This window comes from Tyto alba, unplaced genomic scaffold, assembly GCF_018691265.1.
Source record: "Tyto alba isolate M040663 unplaced genomic scaffold, T.alba_DEE_v4.0 Super-Scaffold_16, whole genome shotgun sequence".
Taxonomy (NCBI): domain Eukaryota; kingdom Metazoa; phylum Chordata; class Aves; order Strigiformes; family Tytonidae; genus Tyto; species Tyto alba.
Genome location: NW_024881278.1, coordinates 2,859,329 through 2,879,981, shown reverse-complemented (window position 1 = coordinate 2,879,981; position 20,653 = coordinate 2,859,329). Strand labels below are relative to the sequence as shown.

The following is a 20,653-nucleotide window of genomic DNA, read 5'->3' as shown; positions in this document are numbered from 1 at the left end:
CTAAAGAATGCTTGACTTCTGCCTACTGATGGAAGAAACCAGGAGGCGGGAGGGAGGAAGGGGGAAAAAGTGAAAGGGAGAGCCGGAGAAAAGCCACGCTGTACTTCAGGCTTGTAGCTGAAAAAGCCTATTAATCAGGCTGTTGAAAAAAAAAAAAAACATACCCACAGAACTTTTGCACTATTTATGTAGAAACAATTAGTTAGTGCTCATCAGGCAGCATTCACACACTTTATCCCCTGCCCCCTCCCACCCCCTCAGCGCTACCATTTCACAAACCAAAAGCTTCTTAAAATTATCAGTGCATTAAAAGCCTGCTCCCCACTTCTTCTGAGCAAATCAGCATGAATAATGTGCCTTGGTCAAAAACATGACTCCAGAAACACCCTCCCTCCCCAATCCTATTGTGTTTAGCATCACTTGTTTAATTATGGGGGGGGGGGAGGGGGGGGGCGGGCGGGAACAAGGAGGGAGAGGGAGCATTTACCTGCACTCTCCTGGAATTGTGCAAGAACCATGCTTGGGGCTACATCCCTGACGACAAATAGCTGTTAAAACAAAAGAGAAGAGCATCAGCAGGCTGCCTGCTTCCTGCACCTTCACACTCGTGGGAATGTTTTAATCTCTAACCAGCATTGTAATCCTACTAAATCCAAGGTTTTAACAAGTCTCTTGTATCAGGTCTGCTGGAAAGAAAACGAAGGTAGGTGGCTCCCTGTGACAGGGAATCTATCAGTTAGCTTCGCAGAGGAATCGTACCCGGTGCTGGCCAAGAGTTGTTCCCATGCAACAGAAACCATCTCACCTTAGGGAGCTCAAGTCCCTTCAAGTCTACCGGTTTCTTTTCTCTGTCTGTTGCAGGTGAGCTGACCCGCTCTCCCTGGCTTTACACCTCACTCCAAGCAACTTCTATCTACTCTGGATTTACTTGTGAGCCACATCTGCCATAGGACATTAAGATGAGCGTCAATTCAAATTGCAGGTAAGCTCAGTCAGCAAAGCATGCTGATAGTCTGTCCCTACTCAGAAACCTGCTTTCTCCTTCTGAAATTACCTAGGAAGTTGCCATTCCCTAATAAACATGCTAAACATCATCTCAGGTAGAACAAACAGCCTGGGACTTTTCAAACACCAAAGCTTTACACTTGCCAGGTCAGCTCTAAAACAAGTCTCTCCTTCCTGCTCGTCTTGAAGTTCTGCACCAAAGGGGAAATCCTTTTTGAAGTCAGCAGCAGAACTCCCATTGAAGTCAATGGGCTGAGTTTTCTTCCCAAGGGCAAAGATGTGGATAATCAGAGAAAGAACACATCTGCTAAGTGCCTAGCACTCGTCAGACCTCTCCTGGATTTTAAAACAAGGCAGGAGCTGGTCTTCTCCTGCCCCTAGTTCTGCGTGTAACGAGTTAGTCGCTGTGCCATCAGGCCTCAGCCCTGCTGTCTGCACAAACAGACCACGGAACTGCAACCCGGATACGATGCACTCAAATCCTATCCAAGCCCACTGATCGTTCGGGGGCGAGCGTTCGTCACAAACCTTTGTTGCATTCTGGTCCCATCCAGCCTTCCAAGCAGGTTTTGTTGCCATTCTGGTCGCAGGTATGATGAGTGAAGAAGTCATCTCTTGGTCGACAAAACTTGTTGCAGCCGAAGCCATAGTAATGTTCTGCACAAGTCACGCGGATTTGATACTCGAAGTGGGCAACGCCGGCATTATGTTTCAAAGTCTGCCACTGACGGCTTGGATTGATCATGCCAGAGTGGGATGCCTTCTCAATAATGCGATCGGGATCTAGGAGTCAGAAGAGATGTCAGAGTTAAAACTTCGTTTAGGTGTCATTACCTCCCACATCACAGCTCTCTAGCTTGGCTGGCAAGGTTCTCTGAGGCAGCCAGTTGGTTTTATTAATTTTCTGTTTTAGAGACTAAGATAAGGCTGCCCCGGAGCTACAAACCATTAACTGAAACACACACACAGCATTATCAAACTGAACAAAGCTTGAAATCAAAAGGGGCTGTCAAGTTACTGCCAATCACTTATCCCTTTTGCACCGTGAGGGCATCCAGTAAGAATCGTACAGTTGATGATTAAAGAAAATTCAGCTGCTTTTACTTCTAGCTCCGATCGGTACATGTGGTTTTCCAGGCTTCTCCATTAATGGTACTAGTTTTGTTTTTAACTGGAATATTTACGAAAACATCACACTACCATAGCCTACCAAAGCCATGTCTACAAACTGAACGTAAGCACCACAAAATGTTTGCAGCCCTCTAGGACTCTTGTGTTAACACTAAACTGGAAACCGGCAACTCTGGTGTTCAGATGACATCGGTGATCTCACCAGGGTCTGGCTGAGAAATACCGTGGAAGTTCTCTCTTCAGATGTTAGCTGACACTAAAAATTCAGGACTACCAGAGCTCAGAGCAGAGAATTCAAATCACTGCATGTATGTGCTACAGACCCCCCTTCTCTCTATGGAGCCTTTCAAAGTTTAGACACTGTACTTGACATTTACTTCCAGCAAAGGTCTTCTGGCTTTTAGAGCCCTACAACTGTCTAAATTATGGTTTGAAATAATAATATTTCACATTAGCTCAGAGCATTGTATATATCTGCGGTATTTCACTTTGTAGTCCGGGTCTTGCGACTTAAATGATCTGACACTGCCTTACGACCTGCTGCTAGCAAGCACTTGACTGCTGAGGGAAAGTTTATCATAAAACAGCCAAACTATCCTTGCAGACATAGTACGAAAACAAAAATAAGTACCAGGCTACACTGTTCTGTATAAGGGAGCATAATCCAGCAACAGAAGAATTTTAGGTACAAGGGCAGTTTGCCAGTGAAGTGTTAGAGCGCAGCGTGTGTAGTACTGGCACATCTGAGTGTTAAGAATGAAAATGTACTGATGTTCAGCTTGTTCCTCCAACAAATAGGAAAGAAAGTTTGCGGATTTTACGTAAGGCAGAGCTGAAGACTAATGAAGTCACTACATAAAGCTTCAGATGACACACGGGCAGATTTTCATCTAAAATGCTCTTAAATGTATTGCTAAGGGCCTTTGATTTGTAGCTTTCAAAAAGAACTTCCAAAACAGGCTTCTCAAGCTTCAGATACCCATTACCAGTTCACCACCAGATCCTGCTTGCTTGTCTGCAGTTTTAAATAAAGTCAAGTCAAAGCACTTGCTGCACAATCACAGAAGAGCGACCCCCACACAGATGCTGGAAGCATTTACCCATTTCAGGGGGTATTCTTGGCTTGACACTATAGCATTCACTGAGTGTTTACAGTGTGAAATTAAGGGCAACAACTTCTTATTCACCTTCTGGTATTTCTGGTTCTGTAATATTTTCCATTTAAATCAGTTTTTATTATTCATTGGCACTAAGCCCCCAACCCCACATCTATGTGTAAGACTTTCAAATGCATGCAGGCCTTTATTAATTTAAATCCCATTCACAAGTAATGTAGGTGCCTAAGGACTTTTCCATACTGGTATATCCAGAGCAATATCATGTCCTGTACTGTGCAGGTGTAAGGCTCTTAGATCTCATCAACAAGATTACTGACTAATTCTAAGAGGTACTTAAGCAGATGCATATCTATTCGCCTTGAATGGGGCTAGTCAAGCGATTAGAGTTCCACTCATGCATGCTGGAGATGGCTTTGCTGCACTTGCCAAGATTACACCCCGATCTACAGCACAGTTGGAAAGCAAATGCGTTTCCCCAAATACCAAGTCTGTACATAAAGACATCCTGTTTCTTGTGATTAAGACAACTCTACCCTTTTCTCCTGTAAGTGGCAAAAGAAAAGGGGAATGACACGCAATTTAGTTTTGCAAACCACTCCCCCCCTCTTGCTTTTCCAGTCTTTTCCTGCTCCCTGTTGGGAATATACCACTGACAGCTATTTCAGTCCTCTCCTCGGCACCAGAAAAACCGTCGCCTTGGAAAAGAGATCTTTCCTCTTGCCTCTGCTCTATCGTTCCCCTATCTGCCAGCTCATTAGGAAGCATATCCTTGCTGTGTGTCTACAACATCTCACTCCAGCCACCGGCTCTTTTGAGTCCTTAACCACAGGCTGAACTCAAATGGAAACATCCTTATTAGTCCACTGGATGGACGAATTTTTTGAAGGGCCCAGATGAAAACCAGCTGCAATTTCACTTTGGATCATGGCTAAAACGTCTTTCATTTGAGACGTGTTTTAAAGCTGCCACCATACACTTACATTCAAGTAAGATCTCACAGACTCAAGATCCCTTTCCATTAGCCATCACCCACAGTTTTCACAATGAAGTATTGGCATGTTCTTTCTTGTACAAAAATTTCTCCACCCTTCCCTATTCCCACCTGTCAGTACGCACTTACACAAGTGTGCTGACCCAGACTTCAGGGAAGGGATTGCAACAACTCTTCCATTCTTAGCCCGCACCAACAATGTTTTAAGTTTTATAGTAAGCAATCCCAAAGCAGCAGACTGGTTAGGTAAATAAAGAGCAGCAGTCAGCCAACCTTGAGAGAAAGCGATCTTCCTGACTCCCCTGACAACATCTGACTCAGAATCCCAAGCTTGTATAGGAAGGTTGGAGGAAACACGAACCAATTAGAAGCTGATGAAGTGGAAGAGAGAGGCTTTCCCTACATCTTTAGCTTCCACTCTGCACTTCGCTGTCGAAGTTCATTGGCTTCGTTCACTTTCTGTGGCTACACTTCAGAGCTATTCCTCTGTCTTTTTATTCAGTCGGCAACTGTATCAAAGGTTTTAGGCACAGGGCAATTAGTTATTTTGACTGCCCACCTTTGCTTTCCAGTGCTCCAATGTCTGGAAATTATAACTATGCAGCACCAGGAAGCAAACAACAACAAAAGCCCAGACTCCTCTAAGCAGTCTGGGTGGCCAAGGACACCACAGTTATTTTTGAAAGTCTTTGTTTCAGGCAACTTCCAGCTATGGCTAGGTTTACATTGTGCTGAAGTCTCTTATGCCCGACTGGAATTCACATGCAACTGATACCAGTAATTTACAATAGCTCTTTGACATAGTTTGAGATGCAATGTCAGCCCCATTAGCTTTATGTATGAAGCGACAGTAGCAAGATGGCATCTAGACAAGAACCAGAGTAAGAAAACCATTTAAGCTGAATCTTGGCTCCAACAAAGCACGATTCTCATCAACTTCAACAGGGCCAGAATTTAACTGCAAGCCACTCTTGGAAGGGAGACAAGAGAGAGTATGTGGTAAAGGGAACGTAGGAGGAGTGGAATGTAGAGGGGGGAAGGAAGAATCCACTCTAGGATCTCCTAACAACTGCATTGATCAGAGGATGTTAGAGCTACAGGAAAGTTACATAAAGCCTACTAAACCCACTTTTTTTTTTTTTTGAGAGAGAGAGAGGTCTCCCAGAGTCCTTACCATTCAGTGGTAATCAGGGTAAAAGAAGATCCTGGACATCAAAAAAATACTCATCACTTTATATGATAATTGTTTAGTTCTAGTGATTTACTTAACTAGTTCTTCAAGACTTACTCTTCAGCCATGGGAAAGCTGACTGTAAGTAAAGCGATGTGGTACAAAGGAAAGGCTTTGTGCAGTACAGTGACTGAGGTGACCTACAGATGGATGTGTGACAGCAAAGCTAGTGAAGGAATGCAAATCAGGAACATATGTAAGAACATGTCTGCACTTGGTCAAATGCACTGCTGAGAAATGAGGCAATTTTGTCTGAAGACAATTGTACTTCCAGAACATGAAAGCAAAGAAAGGGCTCGTTGTGTAACTTTGGAAATGCAGTTGTTTCATGAAAAAAGATGAGCTCTAAGAATAGTAAAAGTGGCAGAGACCCAGTCTGAAAAAACTCTCAGATCCTACTGTAAACAAGACCTTCATTTTGAATTCAGGCATCTTCCATTCTTAATACAACTCTGCTGCTGCAGCAATCTATTTTCTGTTCCTCCAGAAAACACTTTGTCGTCAAGAGCCAAGAAGTCTCCCAGCCAGTGCTCCATGACTGTGCTGGGGTAGGGCCTGAAATCACAGGTACCACACCGGTGTTGAACGTGGCCGGTTGCAAAGCAAACCGTGGCTGTCACATGAGTTATCTGCGGCGGACAACTTATTTTCTGGAACTAAGAACTACATTAAAAAAATATATAGATAGATAGATATTAAAGAGCACATCTGTGCAGAAATGTTCCCAGACCCAAAGGCCATTCCCAAGCAGTGTACTCTTCACCAATTAAAACATAAAACCACAGCACTGTGCACGTTTCTACCAGGCCTTTCTTTTGTGAAGCATGAAGTCCATTTCATTACTGTGTGGCTGTCACCTGGCATTCCAAAGAGGACTACAAGAAGCTGTTTTAAGATTTGTGTAAGATGGGCCATAGCACTGCTGCTTCCTTGCTGAAAGAAAAAGGCTTGTTATGTCAACAAAAAGTATGAATCTGAACTCATAAACCTTCTCCTGCGGCTTTTACCACACACTATTAAAGTCTTAGATTGAAAATAGAGCTAATTTTGCCCACCTACTTCAGCAACAGTAGGCAATAAGCAGAACAGCTCATACGCCAGGAGACTTTATACAGCTTCCTCTAGCCAACAAGAAAAGCTGAGCAGAAAGTTTCTGGAAAACCAAAAGACATTCCAGGTGAAAGATTCCCACCCTTGATTGCCAGCCAGCTCTACCAGATGGTGTCTGGTAAATATTTTTCAGCCCCTGAATATAAATCCCTAGACATCCAGCTCCCAAGGAAGAGCTGGTAGTCACTCCTGTTTCTCATCTACAGTCATTAGATGGATATCTATACCAAATCTTATGAAGTTTGTTTTTTTTTTTTTTTTAAAAAGTAGCATGGTCAGTTTTGAGAAGTACATAGTTTAGAGAGAAGTCCCAAGTCAACAAGACTTAGGCTTCTGAATATGACTCCTAATTAAAAAAAAAAAAAAAAAAAAAAAAAAAAAAAAAAAATCCAAACAAAAAGCCCTGAAGAAACCCCTTGGCTTTTATTCTCTGCAGAGAGAAAGAGAGAATTAGCAGCATCTATTTTTAGGCATCAAACCATTGGTGCCTAGGTGAGCGAGCTACTCAGCCTCTACAGGCAATGTGAGGGGGAGAGGCTGATGCAAAGCCTGGAGTAGTAGTTCCGAATTGTCTGGGGGAGAGCTTTTCCCTGTCCTCATGCTCTGCTGGTTAGACTACCAAAGGCCTTTCAAGGGACTGGAAATCAAGGTGTCCGAACTACATAAACCAGCGGAATGAATACTTACTAGTAGAGTTATCATTGTAATCCCATGCCTCAACAAGCAATGTGTAGGATCTCTGCAAAAGAGAAATAAGAGTTAGTTTCAAAGCCACACATGACTAAGACAAAAAAAAAAAAAAAAAAAAAAAATTAAAAAGAAAATTCCTGGTCTCTGCCCTCAAATGGAATACTTGAAAACATAAATAGGTAACAGGTAATACTTGAGACAAACATGATCTTCTTGGAAGCCACTAAGCTACCTTATCCAGTCTGACTTAGAAAACCTTTCACCTTGGATAGCTCATCTTTGTCATCATTAATGCATCTTACGTACTTAACCAGGAAGTACAGCCTTTGACACCGTGCTGCGGCCACAGCGAAGCACGTGTGGAAGAACTGCACATGGAGGACCGAAAACACCGGGCTAGCATAGCAGCATCAAAACACCCAGAGCCAAACCCCCACCCCTCAAAAACTGCTTCAAAAGAATTCTGTTACAGAAAAAATAGTCTTGATGTCCCTTCCCCCAACCATCCTGAAAGCAAGAAGTGTTGCTAAGATTACTGTGCTCTGCCTTGACAGCGCAATCTCTCGGGACTTTGCTTTTCAGCACCCCCTTTGAAAGCTTTGTCTGCATGAGGGCCATCGCAGCTCCCACAAGTATCAGGTAACCGAGGGAAGAACTGATGGATGTGGGAAGGGGGTGGGGTGAGAGAGACTCATTGTAAAACAAAGACTAAGATCAGACTATTTGGAAGAGCAGGGAAAGGGAAGACGCGCTATCCACCCCGTGTCACATTTACAGATGCACTAATCTGCCAATGAGCTCGCTAGCACTCCAGTAATAATAATCATAAGCATAAACTAACTAAAGTGACTCCATGGGTTGGAAAGCTGCCAGCTATTACATCTAAGCCACCTTTATCTTCAATCCTAACTTGAGAACAAGAGCCATTAAAAAGTCTTCTCCTCCCCCAGCTCTACTCTGAGATATTATTATCCAGGCTGTATCTTTCATAATTGTCATTTAGCCAGCCATATCCAAACTTACAGAATAATTCAAAACCAAAACAAAACGCACATACATACACCCCGCTGTCCTCCCACCAAAAAAAAAAAAAAAAAAAAAGTGACTTGAAAAGTATAATAATAATTATAAATGAAGTAATAAGTGTACCATCCTTCTGGTGAGCAGAGTAATAATAGAACAAATAAAAACTCTCAATGAAAGGTTTGGATGCTTTGCCATTCAAGCTGTGTATCTTAAGTTTTATTTCTTCTTAACCATATCTGCACTCAGTTAGTCTGCTCATTTGTGGTCTGCAGTGCTTAACACCTTTTATGTAACAGAAACTAAAAACCAGTTCTGAGAGTAAGCTGCTACAAGGTGCAAGTGTAAGGCAGGCCTCAAATTCCTTAAGTGGAGAGGAGGGAAAAAAAAAAAAAAAAAGGAAAAAAAAAAATTGAAGCAGATTGCTTTCTCACGACTGGACACAGCATGCAGCCTCCGAATGAAAACCTAGTTTGTGACAGACACTGGCTTGCAATACAGCCTAAATATGTTTCATATTCAAAGCAGCCTAGGATACCATTTCGTTCACTGATAACTGTGGGAAAATGCTTCCAAAGTAAGCAAAGCTGGGCAAGCCGAGACATGTACCCAAACTTCTATGCAGAGGCTCCATTGGCCCAAGCCATTTTTGGTTAATATTTCATGAAAGTTACTTTTGTTCATTACTATTCTAGACCAAATCTGTCAGCTTGAAAGAAACTCTGAAAATAAAATAAACCACAACATGATCATTTAACACTGTTTAAAGCAGATTTAAGAAGTTCTTATACAAGTCTGAGGTAAAAAAAACCAAAACAAAACCAAACCAAAACCAAACAAAAACAACAAACAAAACCAGAACAGAGCTTCAGAGCCATATTCTAGATACAGATTGCACTATCTTAGGTGCTTCCTCACTGCTTTAATTACCAACACGGAGAAGCACAAGCACAACATGTTACTGCAAGCTTGAAAAAAATACTATGATACAGAGAATGAATTATGGCAACTAGCACTACTTCCAATAAAGTTAAGGATGTTTTCCTTTTGGCCTTGCATAATTGTTTTGGAAGATATTTTGTCTAAACTCATAGCAACAGTTCCCGGTTGGTTCTCAGGACTGTTTACCAACACACCTAGCCCTTAAGGAAAGGAAAGGCTGAATCCTTGCTTTAAGTGCTACTGTTGCTAGATACTTGTGTGACCACTTTCCACCACCGCACAGGAGTTTGTTTAAAGAGAAGAGATGCTTCTGCTTAACTGGATGGAAACAAAAGGCAGGGGGAATAGACCTACCCTAGCAATTCCCTTGTTTCTACGTGCCCCTTTCTTTGAAATCTGAATATTTTAAATGAAGAATCGCTGCCCTGAAAAGGGATGATACAAAGAATGGCAGTTTAATCTCTCGGCTCTGTCCCTCTCAGCACGAGGCAAAGAATGGACAAGACTTTGGGTTCAAGATGGGACACTTCTAAACAAAAGGCACAGACACCCACAGCCCCACAACAGGAGTAGCAAGGCCCCCTCAGCAATCCAACTATCACATACCTCTAGCCAATTCCCACCCCCCCACCATCCAAAAAAAAAAAAAAAAAAAACCCAAACCCAAATCCCAAACAGTTCTGTGCAAAGACTGTACTGTTCAGATTTTTTTAAAAGTGCGTATCATCCCCACTCTATAGATCAACAATTCAGAAATCTCAGGAATGACTACTTACAGCGTGGAGGTTTAAGTTTTCCCATGCCCATAGATGACCTCTGCCCATCTTTGAATAAATATATATAACCAGACACAAGAATTCCACATCATGCACCTTATTCCATCAAAGCAATGTCCTAGGCAACAAGGCAGCAGTGAACTTTCTGGAGTCACACCCAATTAGCCACTGTAAACCTGAGCTTGACCAGAAGGCAGGGATTCTGGCTGGAGAGGAAAGGCTGCTTGAAAGGAACGGCAAGCCGGCATAGTTTGCAGAACATCCACAGTCTGATCAGCCCAGAGGAATGAAGGGCAGCATGGTCACATTTAAACAAAACTCCTATGAGTTAAGCTATGAGAGGATGGAAATGGTTACGGTCACGCTCCAAAAAACAGAGAAAGCACCAACGTGCAAGGGCCATTTTCCTCAGTAAGACACCAGGATTTAGTCTTGATCCATTGATAATACAACTCAAGAAAGGCTTTGAAGACCCCCAAATCCATCGGAAACCATCCCTTTTAAGGGTCTGAAAGGGCAAGGCAGCCTCTTTTCTGCTTATTTAAATGAAATACTAGCAGCTCCAGGTAAGCAGAAGGTGTTTAAAGCTCTCGGCTTGATTACCTTCTTCCCTCCCTTCATGCAGACATCCACCCAAAAGAGGTGGTTTTGTACTTTGGCTTCTAAAGGCATTCTGCGAGTCAGTGGGACAGAGCAAGATTAAAACATCAGGCTCATTAGTGAAAGGCCTGCCTCCTTTTTGAAAGAGGCTGCAACTAGTCAAACTTCTTTCCCTCCTATCCTTGTGGTTTAAACCATGCAAGAGCTTTGCTGAGCATGTGAAACCATGACTAGACAAATGCAGTGGGAAGTTTGCATTCTGAATGCTGCGCCTGCTCCTCCTCTGCCAAACAAGGAGAGCAGGTTAAGCCCCGCAGCGTTCTCCTCGCGCTCTGCCAGCCACGCACAGCTGTGAAGACCAGTCTGAGAACGGTGCTTGCACCCTGCCTGCGTGCTAGGGAAGAAGGCCAGGAGACCGGCATGCTGTCACAGCAGGCCACGGCAAATCGCCAGGAGCTCCAGCGAGCCCTCCTCCCTTCAGCTGGAAGGGCGTCAGGTGGGGAAGAGGGAAACCGAGGCATATTTCAGAGTGCCCAAGGGGGAAGGCATCTCTGAGCAGAGTCAAGGCTAGGAACAAACCCCCTTCCTCTCAAGGTCAGCAGCACTCACTCGGGTACCCCCGTCGCCACATGACAAGTCACGATGACGCTACACAGATGCGTCACAACATCGTGCCGTGGCCAACCTGTCAACTCTGACAACAGAGTACTCCTTCAAAGGAGCTGAAGACAACTGGTTCCTCAACCAGAGGAGACACAGACGTATTTAGGAGAAGGAAGGAAACAACCTAACCCCCTTAACCCTTTGTCAAATGCAACATCATCAGGAAGCTCTTCTTTGGACCAGCCTACATAAGGCTAAGGCAATACCCTATAAAGCTGTTACTCTCTCAGCCCTGCATATATAAACAAAGTCTAGGCTGTAACAATCTCACACCTCGGAGTCCGTGGCCAAGAGCGAGGCTGAACCTCAAGCAGGCAGCCAAGAGCCTCGTCGGAATATGCCCCCATGAAAACAGAGCACACTGTTCCTTCAGTCTTCATTTTGAGTAGTTCCTTCATTGCTGTTACTGCCAGTAAACACTTCATTGCCACATAAAGGAGGAGACGTGAAAACAAATTTAACTATATTAGCAGCTTCCAGGAGAGACCTTCCCCCCCATTCTGCCTTGGCACAAACCAAGTCAGTAACTGAAGTCAAGACCTTCTCTGCGATACAACTGCCACCCTCCTGCCAAATGATGAAGGACACAAAAGTACCGCTATCCAAACTATGCATACGCTTAAGCATCCAGTAAACCAGGCTGATCTCTGATCTGGCAAGCCTGCTGGAATAATGAGTATCCTGTGAATACATAATGTGCTGAAGTTGCCATTGTGTGAAGTAAGTCCACGGTTTGTCTGGGAGCCGAGCAATGCTGAGTCTACTGCTGCTTCCTGTTGCTTGTCCTGTATTAGCATTATTTTTGGATGGGCCCCATTATGTTCTGTAATCCTCACTGCAGTCAGTATGGCCACACTATTGTTCTTGGTTAATATTAGCAGTCAATGCCTCTGTCTGGGTGGCCGGACTACAATGTATTCCAATCATAAAACTAGCATGAATTCACTGAACAATGTACTGGGATAGAGAGGGGAGACTTGGGGTCCTCTCTCCACCCCTCCTTTAAAAAAAAAAAAAGTATAGCTTTTTTTTTTTTTTTTCTTTCTTTCTTTTTAAACATAATGATTTTAAGTGATCCAGGGCGCTTCATACAACAACAGCATTTTAATCAGCACCTTATCTAGTTACCGAGTTATTTTCTCACGGAGCCCCACTTGTCAAAGACTAGCAGGTAGGCCAAAATGTCAATGGTTGCTTTCAACCTTCCCCAACAAGCAGATTACCTGCTCTTATCAGTCCCCCTACCTGTTTAAAGCATCCCACTGATAATTAAATGCACCAGTTACAAAAGGGTGGCAAGGTTAATAGGGAGAATACCTAGTAGCCAGCCAAGCAAAACAGTCAGGTTCACATAGAGCAAGCCTGAACAAGAAGTCTTTCTACTTATTTACCTAAGTGCATAAGAACTGGGTTGAGCTGGTAAGACTCTGGATGTTTGACTATTTACAAACCACTTTAATCACTTCTATCCACATTTTACAGTTTCTTCTGAATACTACAAGAATAACGAGTGTAATTTATGCTGCAAAACTGTGACCACAGAACCATGAGCTCCACAGACTAGCAAGAAATTAATGCAAAAGCTTCTAGTTTTGACATCTTGCCACATGCTAAGGCAAATGGGTTACCAGCTAAAATTATTAGAACTGTGTCAATTAACATATAGAACTTCAATGCATCAGCAGAAACGCAAAGTCAAGTTTAGTTTGAATTTTCAAAACCAATCCTGTCATTTGGATTATCTACGCAGAAACACTTTTAAGAACTGTAGCTTAAGGTTTTTGCATGTACTGCTGGGCATCAGCCTTAAGAACTGAAGTTGGAGTAAGTGCCATGTAGGAGTACAAGCCTCTTGTATGGCACATCATCTCACTTAATTAGCTAAGGCTCGCCTTTACTAGTTCCACAACTAGTTTACTTCTATTCCAGCCTTCAGTCCGCAGTGAAGCACTAGGTTTCCTTGAGTTAACTAGAATTTTAAGCATAAAGCATCAATTTTATGCAATTCACTTTCAGACATGCAGACTTCCAGCTGCATAAACAAGCTGACAGTGCTGGATGTATGTAGGCTGAGAAAGTTTAGGAATAAGCTTCAATGCCAGGCCCAATCCAGCTGCCACAGAAGTTAAACTGAAGCAGGCCTTTATTATAACAAGAACAAAAATTCTGGGAGCAGGCAGGATGAGGATTTATTTTTAGATATATTATGGTAATACAGTCAAATGGATTTACCAGGAAAATGAAGTTTTGAACTGACTGGAACATAAATAACTCTTAAGAAAAATGTAAGAAGTCAAAAAACTCCTAATGGATGCATCACTTCTCTGCAGTCCTGGGAAAAACCAGCCTTGTGGATGCTAATTATGCTTCAGTTGTCACTTAATCCTCTCGGCTCTGTTTTGGATAGTAATCCTAGGCAAAACGTTGCACTTTGAGTGCTGAAGATTTATTCTTAAATTATTAGCCAACAATAAATAACATAGCGTGGATTTGATTCATATGTATTTTGTTATTACAAAAATTTCTTCCGATCTGCCCATATTCCAAGGTAACTTATCAGGCATTCTTTAAGAAAAACTCAAACCATAGCTAGCATTTGGTTCTACAAGTGTCAATAAGTTAACTGGAGGGAAAAACAAAAATCAAAAAACAAACTTTAGTTTTATGACTGTGGCCTAATGGTCTGTTTTGGTTTGTTTTGTTTTGGTTTTTTTTGTTTTGTTTTGTTTTTGGTGGGGTTTTTTTGTTTTTGTTTTTTTAAAAAAAGCAGTTGATATTTTTCTCTCAGATTCAACAAGCTGTTACTTTAATATCAGCTGCAGATCAGTATTTTGGAAACCTCTTGTGTCAAGACAGGGGGAAAAAGTTCCTGAAGCTTAAAAAACACTAAAGCTCTTTCATTATCTCTTTGCAGCCAGAAAAAGCAATGCCTACTGAGAAAACATATTTTATGTCTTCAGGAACCAGTAGCAGTAAAATTTGTCATTAAAAATGGGAAAGGCTGACTATTGTATTTTTTAGAGTAAGGTTGAAATAAGACATTCAAAATCCTTTTTAATTGTATTTTATGCTAAAGTCATTTAGACGCTGGAGGGGTTTTTTCCACCTCAGTAGTTTCCTGGTGTGTTCGTGCAATTGGCCCTTATATTAAATAATTACAAGGATCTTAATTTCAGGATAAACAAGCCATCAGAAATTGGAGCCATGCATACCAAAGGAATTGCCAAATTTGACCTCCTTTTTACTCACAGTCTCGCCAGCCCTCTCCCACCCCCCTCACCCCACCCACCCCCCAAAAAAAAAAAAAAAAAAAAAAAACACAAACCCAAAAACCTTTCTTCACATAAAAGCAAAGTACAGTGCTTAGCTTTGCTTAGTTAATTCATGCACAGCTCCCTTAAGGTATAGCAGACATCACACTTTGGATTCTTTAAGAAAGGCAAGAGATTTGATCTATGTCAAAGAAGAGCCTGTGTCTGTGCTTACCATGAAACAAAACTGGTTGAGACAGACTTTGACAAGTGGAACATGGATATTCTTTTGTTCCATACTTTTCTATATGGCTTCATAAGCCAAATTTGCCTGTCAGGAAAGTGACTGAAGTCTCAAAATGAATGCAAGAAGCAAGCCTATGTGTTGTGGGTTGTTTTTTTTGTTTTGTTTTGTTTTTTTTTTAAATCATCATCACTATTGTTTCAATTTACTGAAGAATTGCTAGCTACTGCAGGGGCAGCTTTATGATGCAGTCCAGTTCCTTTATGCTGGTCTGCTGCCCTGTTTCCTAGCAACTTACTCAAACCTCCCATCACTTAAATTAATTTATGGCCCACCATCTCCACAGCCATTACTCACAGGGGTACATATCAAAACTGACAAGAGCAAACCACATAAGTTATTAATAAGACTCTGACACTTCAATTCTACATTACAACTACAAGCCAAATCTAACAATACATTTAAAGCACACCATTCTCTTTTCTTCCTCTCCTGCATGATGAATAAAGACTTCTAATGCAATATAACTATTTTTCACAAATGGCGTAAGGGAGCAGCTTGGCATGGTAAGAGATTGATTTTTTTTTTTTTTAATTTTTTTTAAAGTAGTCAAGGCAACAAGATTTCTTAATGTTACTGACTCAAGCTGGAACATCCAAGAAAAGTCTCCCTCAGACTGCAGAACACAAACAATACATATTCAGAGAAGAGCATGAATTTTGAAGTGCAATATGATTAACATTTTGGTCTACTGTAATTTTCAGTTGGAGGTATTCAAAGAGAACTCTCATGATTAGCCACATTACAAAAAGCTTGAGACTAGCATTGCATTTACCAAAGTCAACACTATTCACCCACCTAAATATTTGTTTTAAGTTCTGAAATTTCAGCACTGTATTTGAATTGACTAAGTTTACTACTTCATCTGTAGGGCTTTCAAAATGCCTAAAATGTTTTGTGTACACAATTTTAGTACAAATAAGAGCTTTGCCACATTAGATATTCTTTTGTTCAAATGCCATTTGAAAGTCACAATGGCTAGCATAAAAGCTGTGTCCTATGGAAGTTAAAGCTGGGAGGCAGGCTTGATAATTGCAAACAGACTATCATCACGATCTCAAAAAGTGTGTTTCTGCATGGGAATATGCAAGAGTTTTTCCAAAAAATTCCAGTCTTAGGAACCAGAGTGTCTGAAGTTGTCAAGTTTTACACATTTCAAATGCTGTGCTGGAGTTTTGTTGCTGCTGCTCCAGGATTCCAGTGCTCAATCAGATTCAGCAGGACAATAGAAGCATTTCTTTTACTAAGATGCAGGCAAGCTTAAGAAACTTCTCCCAGGGTCCCCACCCCCCAAACCCACCCTCTACGCACAGATTTCCCTTCTCAACTCTATGGAGAGAGAGGCTGTTAGAAGGAACATGTGCAATTTTCACGTCATTTTTATACACATTGACTTATCATCAGATTCAAGGCACGCCAAATATTGGGAGCAGCATAGGGGGCTAGTTAAAAAAAAAAAAAAAATCCTTGATGAACCTGACTTTTCTGAAAAAAGTCAAAAATCTGCAACTCAAGCACTGCAGCCGTTGGCAGAGCTTCAAATACCTCAGATTTTTACAAAGCCCTTTATCCCTTTGATGGCATATTTGATAACAGTTTTATCTCATTTCATGTTAGGAAAAAAAAAAAAAAGAAAGAAAAGAGAAAGAAAGAAAGGAAGGACTTGTACTTCCAACAGAGAATACTTTTGTTAACTCCGCTATTGTACTTTGCAATACTATCTCCTCAAAAATGCAGATTGGATTTCCCCCTCGTGCCTCTCCAGCCCTCAGTACTCCAGAAGTCACAACTGACAGAGGAGGCAGGTAGGAGGCAGCACAGGACACTTCAAGAACACATGGCTGCCTGCAGCACTTGGCTGCAGGACTACAAAGTGGGTGTCTACACTACAACTGGAGAAGGAATGCTTTTGGGGCGGGTTTCCCCCCCCAGAAAAAAAAAAAAAAAAAAGTCCAGGCCCTCCCAGCAACCAGTCCTTATCTGACTAAGAAGGGCCAAGCTTTGGAGGGAGCAGAAAGTCTACTTATGCTTCCATCTCGCCAGCAGTGATAGTGACAGAGGATAGGAAACAAGATTCACCCCTCCCCTGCGTGCACGAAAGAGCCCTCCTCCCCTCACAAAAATGACCTTAGGCATCTAGGTTAGGATGACTGGATTTTCAAAACTGCTGAGCATCAACATATCCCAAGGCAGCCGGTGGGAAACTGTCTGCTCAGCACCTCTGGAGAAGGGGAGGGAGGGGGAAAACAGTTTTGTTTCCTAGGTGATCTCTAAATATAAGTTTTAGGAGCATAAATTTGGGAGCTTTCAACTTTCATACCACAGCATCCCAAAGAGCCACCTCAAAAAACAGACTGCTGTGTGTGCCTAAGAGCCCCCCAGGTCAGTCATCCTCAGTTTTTCACTTGCCTGCACACAGCAGTGCTGGGCACAAAACAGCGCACCTCCTGCCAAACCAAGGCCGTGGCACTCCTCTACGGCCAGAAGCCCTTATGGCCCCAGAGCCTGCATCTGTGGGTCTGTCCTGGGTGATGGCCGTTTTGTAAAGATGGTCCTCAGTTTCTGTGCAGCGAGCAGAGGGCTCCTCTGCAGAGCTGACCAGATCAACGCTTCAACCCTCTTGAGCGCCCCGGAAGAAATAAGCAGCACTGAAGTTTAAGCGAGCGTTTTTTAGGGGACCAACAACAACGCAAGCTTCAGCTAACCAAGGGGCTGCCCGTCCTCCATCTCCCCACTCTACAAGGCTGACCAGTATTTGCTGGAGTGGACAATGCTGGGAAAGTGCCTGGCAGAGAGCCCCACCTCCTTAAGCCACTGAGCTGTGCACACAAGTAGAGGGAAGCCAGATTCTCTACGGACCGCAGAGGCAAGTAGCCAGGAAAAGGTGTGCTGTGGGGAGGAGTGGGCGAAATGGACCAAAAGCTAAGGCCAGGCTTTTCTCAGCCTTTAGCTTCTAGAGTCTGCAAGTACCTCAAAACATAGCAAGCTTCCCAGGGAGGCTGGCAACTACTTCACCAAGAGCAGCAACAGCGGCTCCCATCAACACCAAGCAGTGCAGCGAGATTTCCCCTTGGGAGAAGCAGGAAGCCTTCCCAAACACGGTCCAGGGAAGGAGGCCAGCTATGACACACACTTTTCACACGGGATCCCTCTACAGCCCCTAACCCACTGCTCTTTTGGCTTAAGCCCAAGACTTCACTGGTTAGGAAAAAAAAAAAAAAAGAAAAAAAAAAGAAAAAAAAAAAATGAACTTCTGACCTTTTAAGTCTCAAGAGACTTATTCATGCTGTAAAGTGCAGAGATACTGGGTTTGCTTCCCTGACCCATTTAGATCCCCCCTCACTGCACATCTGACTTTCAAATTTAACAGGCTGCGCATTGTGAGCCCCAGGGAACAAAAACAAAAACACCACCAACATTTTACTCATTTCTGTCCTGCGGATTCCCGACGCTCTTGCCAAGCTGCCTGCGCCCTCCCCGGTCCCAGTCCCTCGGCTCACTATGGCCATCTCAAACAGCACCGTCCAACAGAGGCAGAGCCAGAGCAGGCCACACAACTCACCGGCCAGGCGAAGCTGAAAGGGATAACAATCCGGTTCTTTTCATGATTCCGGTTGTACTTTAAATTGAAGGTATTTCCTCCGATGACGGGAGTGGATTTGGATCCAAAGCTGCAAGGACCGCCAGCAGTGACCCGCGATTGATACTCCTTCAGGCAAACTTTAAAATAGGTATCACACTCGTCTCTGGTGCATTTTCTATCTCCTGGGTTTCGGGTGCCATCACAGCAATTTCCATTTTGCAGTTCACCATTCACATTTTGCATGGATAGGATCTCCAACTCGAACTGTCCTGATGCTAAAGTCACCTGTTAATCCCAAGAAAGAACCGGAGGACAAAACAAAAAAACAAACCAAAACAATAAAAAACAAACAAGCAAACAAACAAACAAAAAAAAAACCAAAACAAAACAAAACCAAAACAAACAAACAAAAAAAAAACAAACAAGAAACAGACAGTTACCTCACTTTTTTCCCAAATGTAATCTACAACAACTCTGCAGACAGGAGAAAGTCATTTTAAGTGTGCTTTCAAGAAGCACACACATAATATTAAAAAAAAAACCAACCCAAACATAAAAGAAACCAAAAAGAAACCCGAAACCCCACCACTGCAAGCTTTCCCCTATCAGACATCCATAAGAAAGGCTCATAAATCACCTCAACCAAATAATGCCATTAATGCTAAATAAGAACCGTGTCAACTCCAAAAAACTGTGTGTGTGAGGAAGGCTTTTAAATCGCTAGCAAACTAAACCAGACCAAGAGTGCATAAACAAGGGCAAACTCAACAAAACGATGTAGCTAAAGCACCCTGGAAATACAACCCAACCCCTCTGCCTTCTCCGAGGCGCAGCTGAGACAGGGAAAACAGCCTCCCCGCTCAAGGCTGCCCAGCTGAGATTCAAACCTTGCTCATTAATCACCCCAAGAGTACCGCGATTAGCCCGAGTCTTAAAAAAAAAAAAAAAAAAAAAAAAAAGGTAATTTCGAAAAAAAAAAAAAAAAAGCGGTTTGCAGTAATTGCATTTTTTATTCCCAGGAAATCAATGCTGCAAGGAGGACTTCTGCGTTTGCCACCTCCGCAGAAAAGTTAGCAGCAGTAACTCCGCTTTGCCTGGAGGAGCTTTGCAAAAGCGCCTTGCGCGCCCCTGAAAGTTGGGGGCTTTTTTTCAAAGCCATCTACCTCGCAGCCACGGCGGGAGCCGCGTTTGGCAGGAAAAAAAAAAAAAAAAAAAAAAAAAAAAAAAATTTAAAAAAAAAGAAATAAAAATGTCACCGGTAAGCCGCTCCGCGCGGCGGACTCCAGCGCCCGGGTCAGGCTCTCCGCGGGTTCCCCTCTCCCTCCCTCCCTCCCTCCCTGCCGCCCGGCGGGACGCGCAGCGCCCCGGGACGTACCTTTGCCCGCAGCCCCAGGAGCAGGAGGACGAGGGAGCACGCCGCCGCGGCTGCCCGCCGGGGCGCACGCATGCCGCCGCCGCCGCCGCCGCCGCCGCCGCGCTGCCCGCCCGCCTGCAGGCCGCCGCCGCCGCCGCCGCCGCCGCCGCCGCCGCTGCCGCTGCTCGCTCCGGGCCGGGAGGGGAGGAGGAGGAGGCGCCGCCGCTGCTGCCCGCCGCCGCCGCCGCCCCGCTCTAATATACCGCGCCGGCCGCGGCGCGCACCCGCGCCGAACAACGCCGCTTTTCAAGCGCTTTCAATAGCGCCCCGGTCTTCAATGCAAAGCAGCCCGGCCTCCTTTTATTCTCCTTATTCTCTCGCCTCCCTCTTTTCTTTATCTTTTCTCTCCCCCCCCCCCCTCCCACCCCCAACTTTTTTTTTTTTTTCTCCCCCTTTTTCTTTTCTTCTTTTTTTTTTTTTTTTTTTTTTTTTTTTTTATTATGGCGATTATTATCCCGATCCTTTTATTTCTTTCAGGTCGCCGGCCACCGCGCGGCGGAGGCGCGGCGAGCCCCCCGCCCCCCCGAGACACGCACACGCACGCACACACACACACGCACGCACGCACATGCAGCACACACACACCGCCCGGCAGCCGGCCGCCCGTCTGGGAGCCCCGCCGCCGCTCGGCTTCATCTAGCCCACGGCGGCAGGCGGGGAAGCCGCCCGCCCGCGCATGCGTCCATCCATATGCATGAAGGGGGGGGGGGGGGGAAGGAGGGAGGAGAATGGCAGGAGGAGGAGGGGGGGGGGGGGGGGGAAGGCAAGGCGAGGCAGGTATCGGCAGGAGAAAGGCGGAGGAGAGAGCGCGGGCAGGGGAG

General features: G+C 43.9%; 1 protein-coding gene across 2 annotated transcripts in view; it reads right to left on the bottom strand.

Annotated features, from left to right (window-relative positions):
* JAG1 (jagged canonical Notch ligand 1) overlaps positions 1–19,869 on the bottom strand; it is a 36,628-nt gene extending 16,759 nt beyond the window's left edge. The window contains exons 1-5 of one of the 2 annotated variants that reach the window (XM_042789726.1): positions 19,794–19,869; positions 18,398–18,703; positions 7,274–7,325; positions 1,534–1,788; positions 488–548 (exon numbers count right to left, since the gene is read on the bottom strand). In XM_042789726.1, the coding sequence (XP_042645660.1) occupies positions 488–548; positions 1,534–1,788; positions 7,274–7,325; positions 18,398–18,703; positions 19,794–19,865 (746 nt within the window). In that variant the 5' untranslated portion in view covers positions 19,866–19,869. Of the gene's footprint in view, positions 1–487; positions 549–1,533; positions 1,789–7,273; positions 7,326–18,397; positions 18,704–19,055; positions 19,077–19,793 lie in introns of those variants that run through there. The other variant, XM_032989386.2, reaches the window with a different exon arrangement.
* Positions 19,870–20,653: the final 784 nt, after the last annotated feature.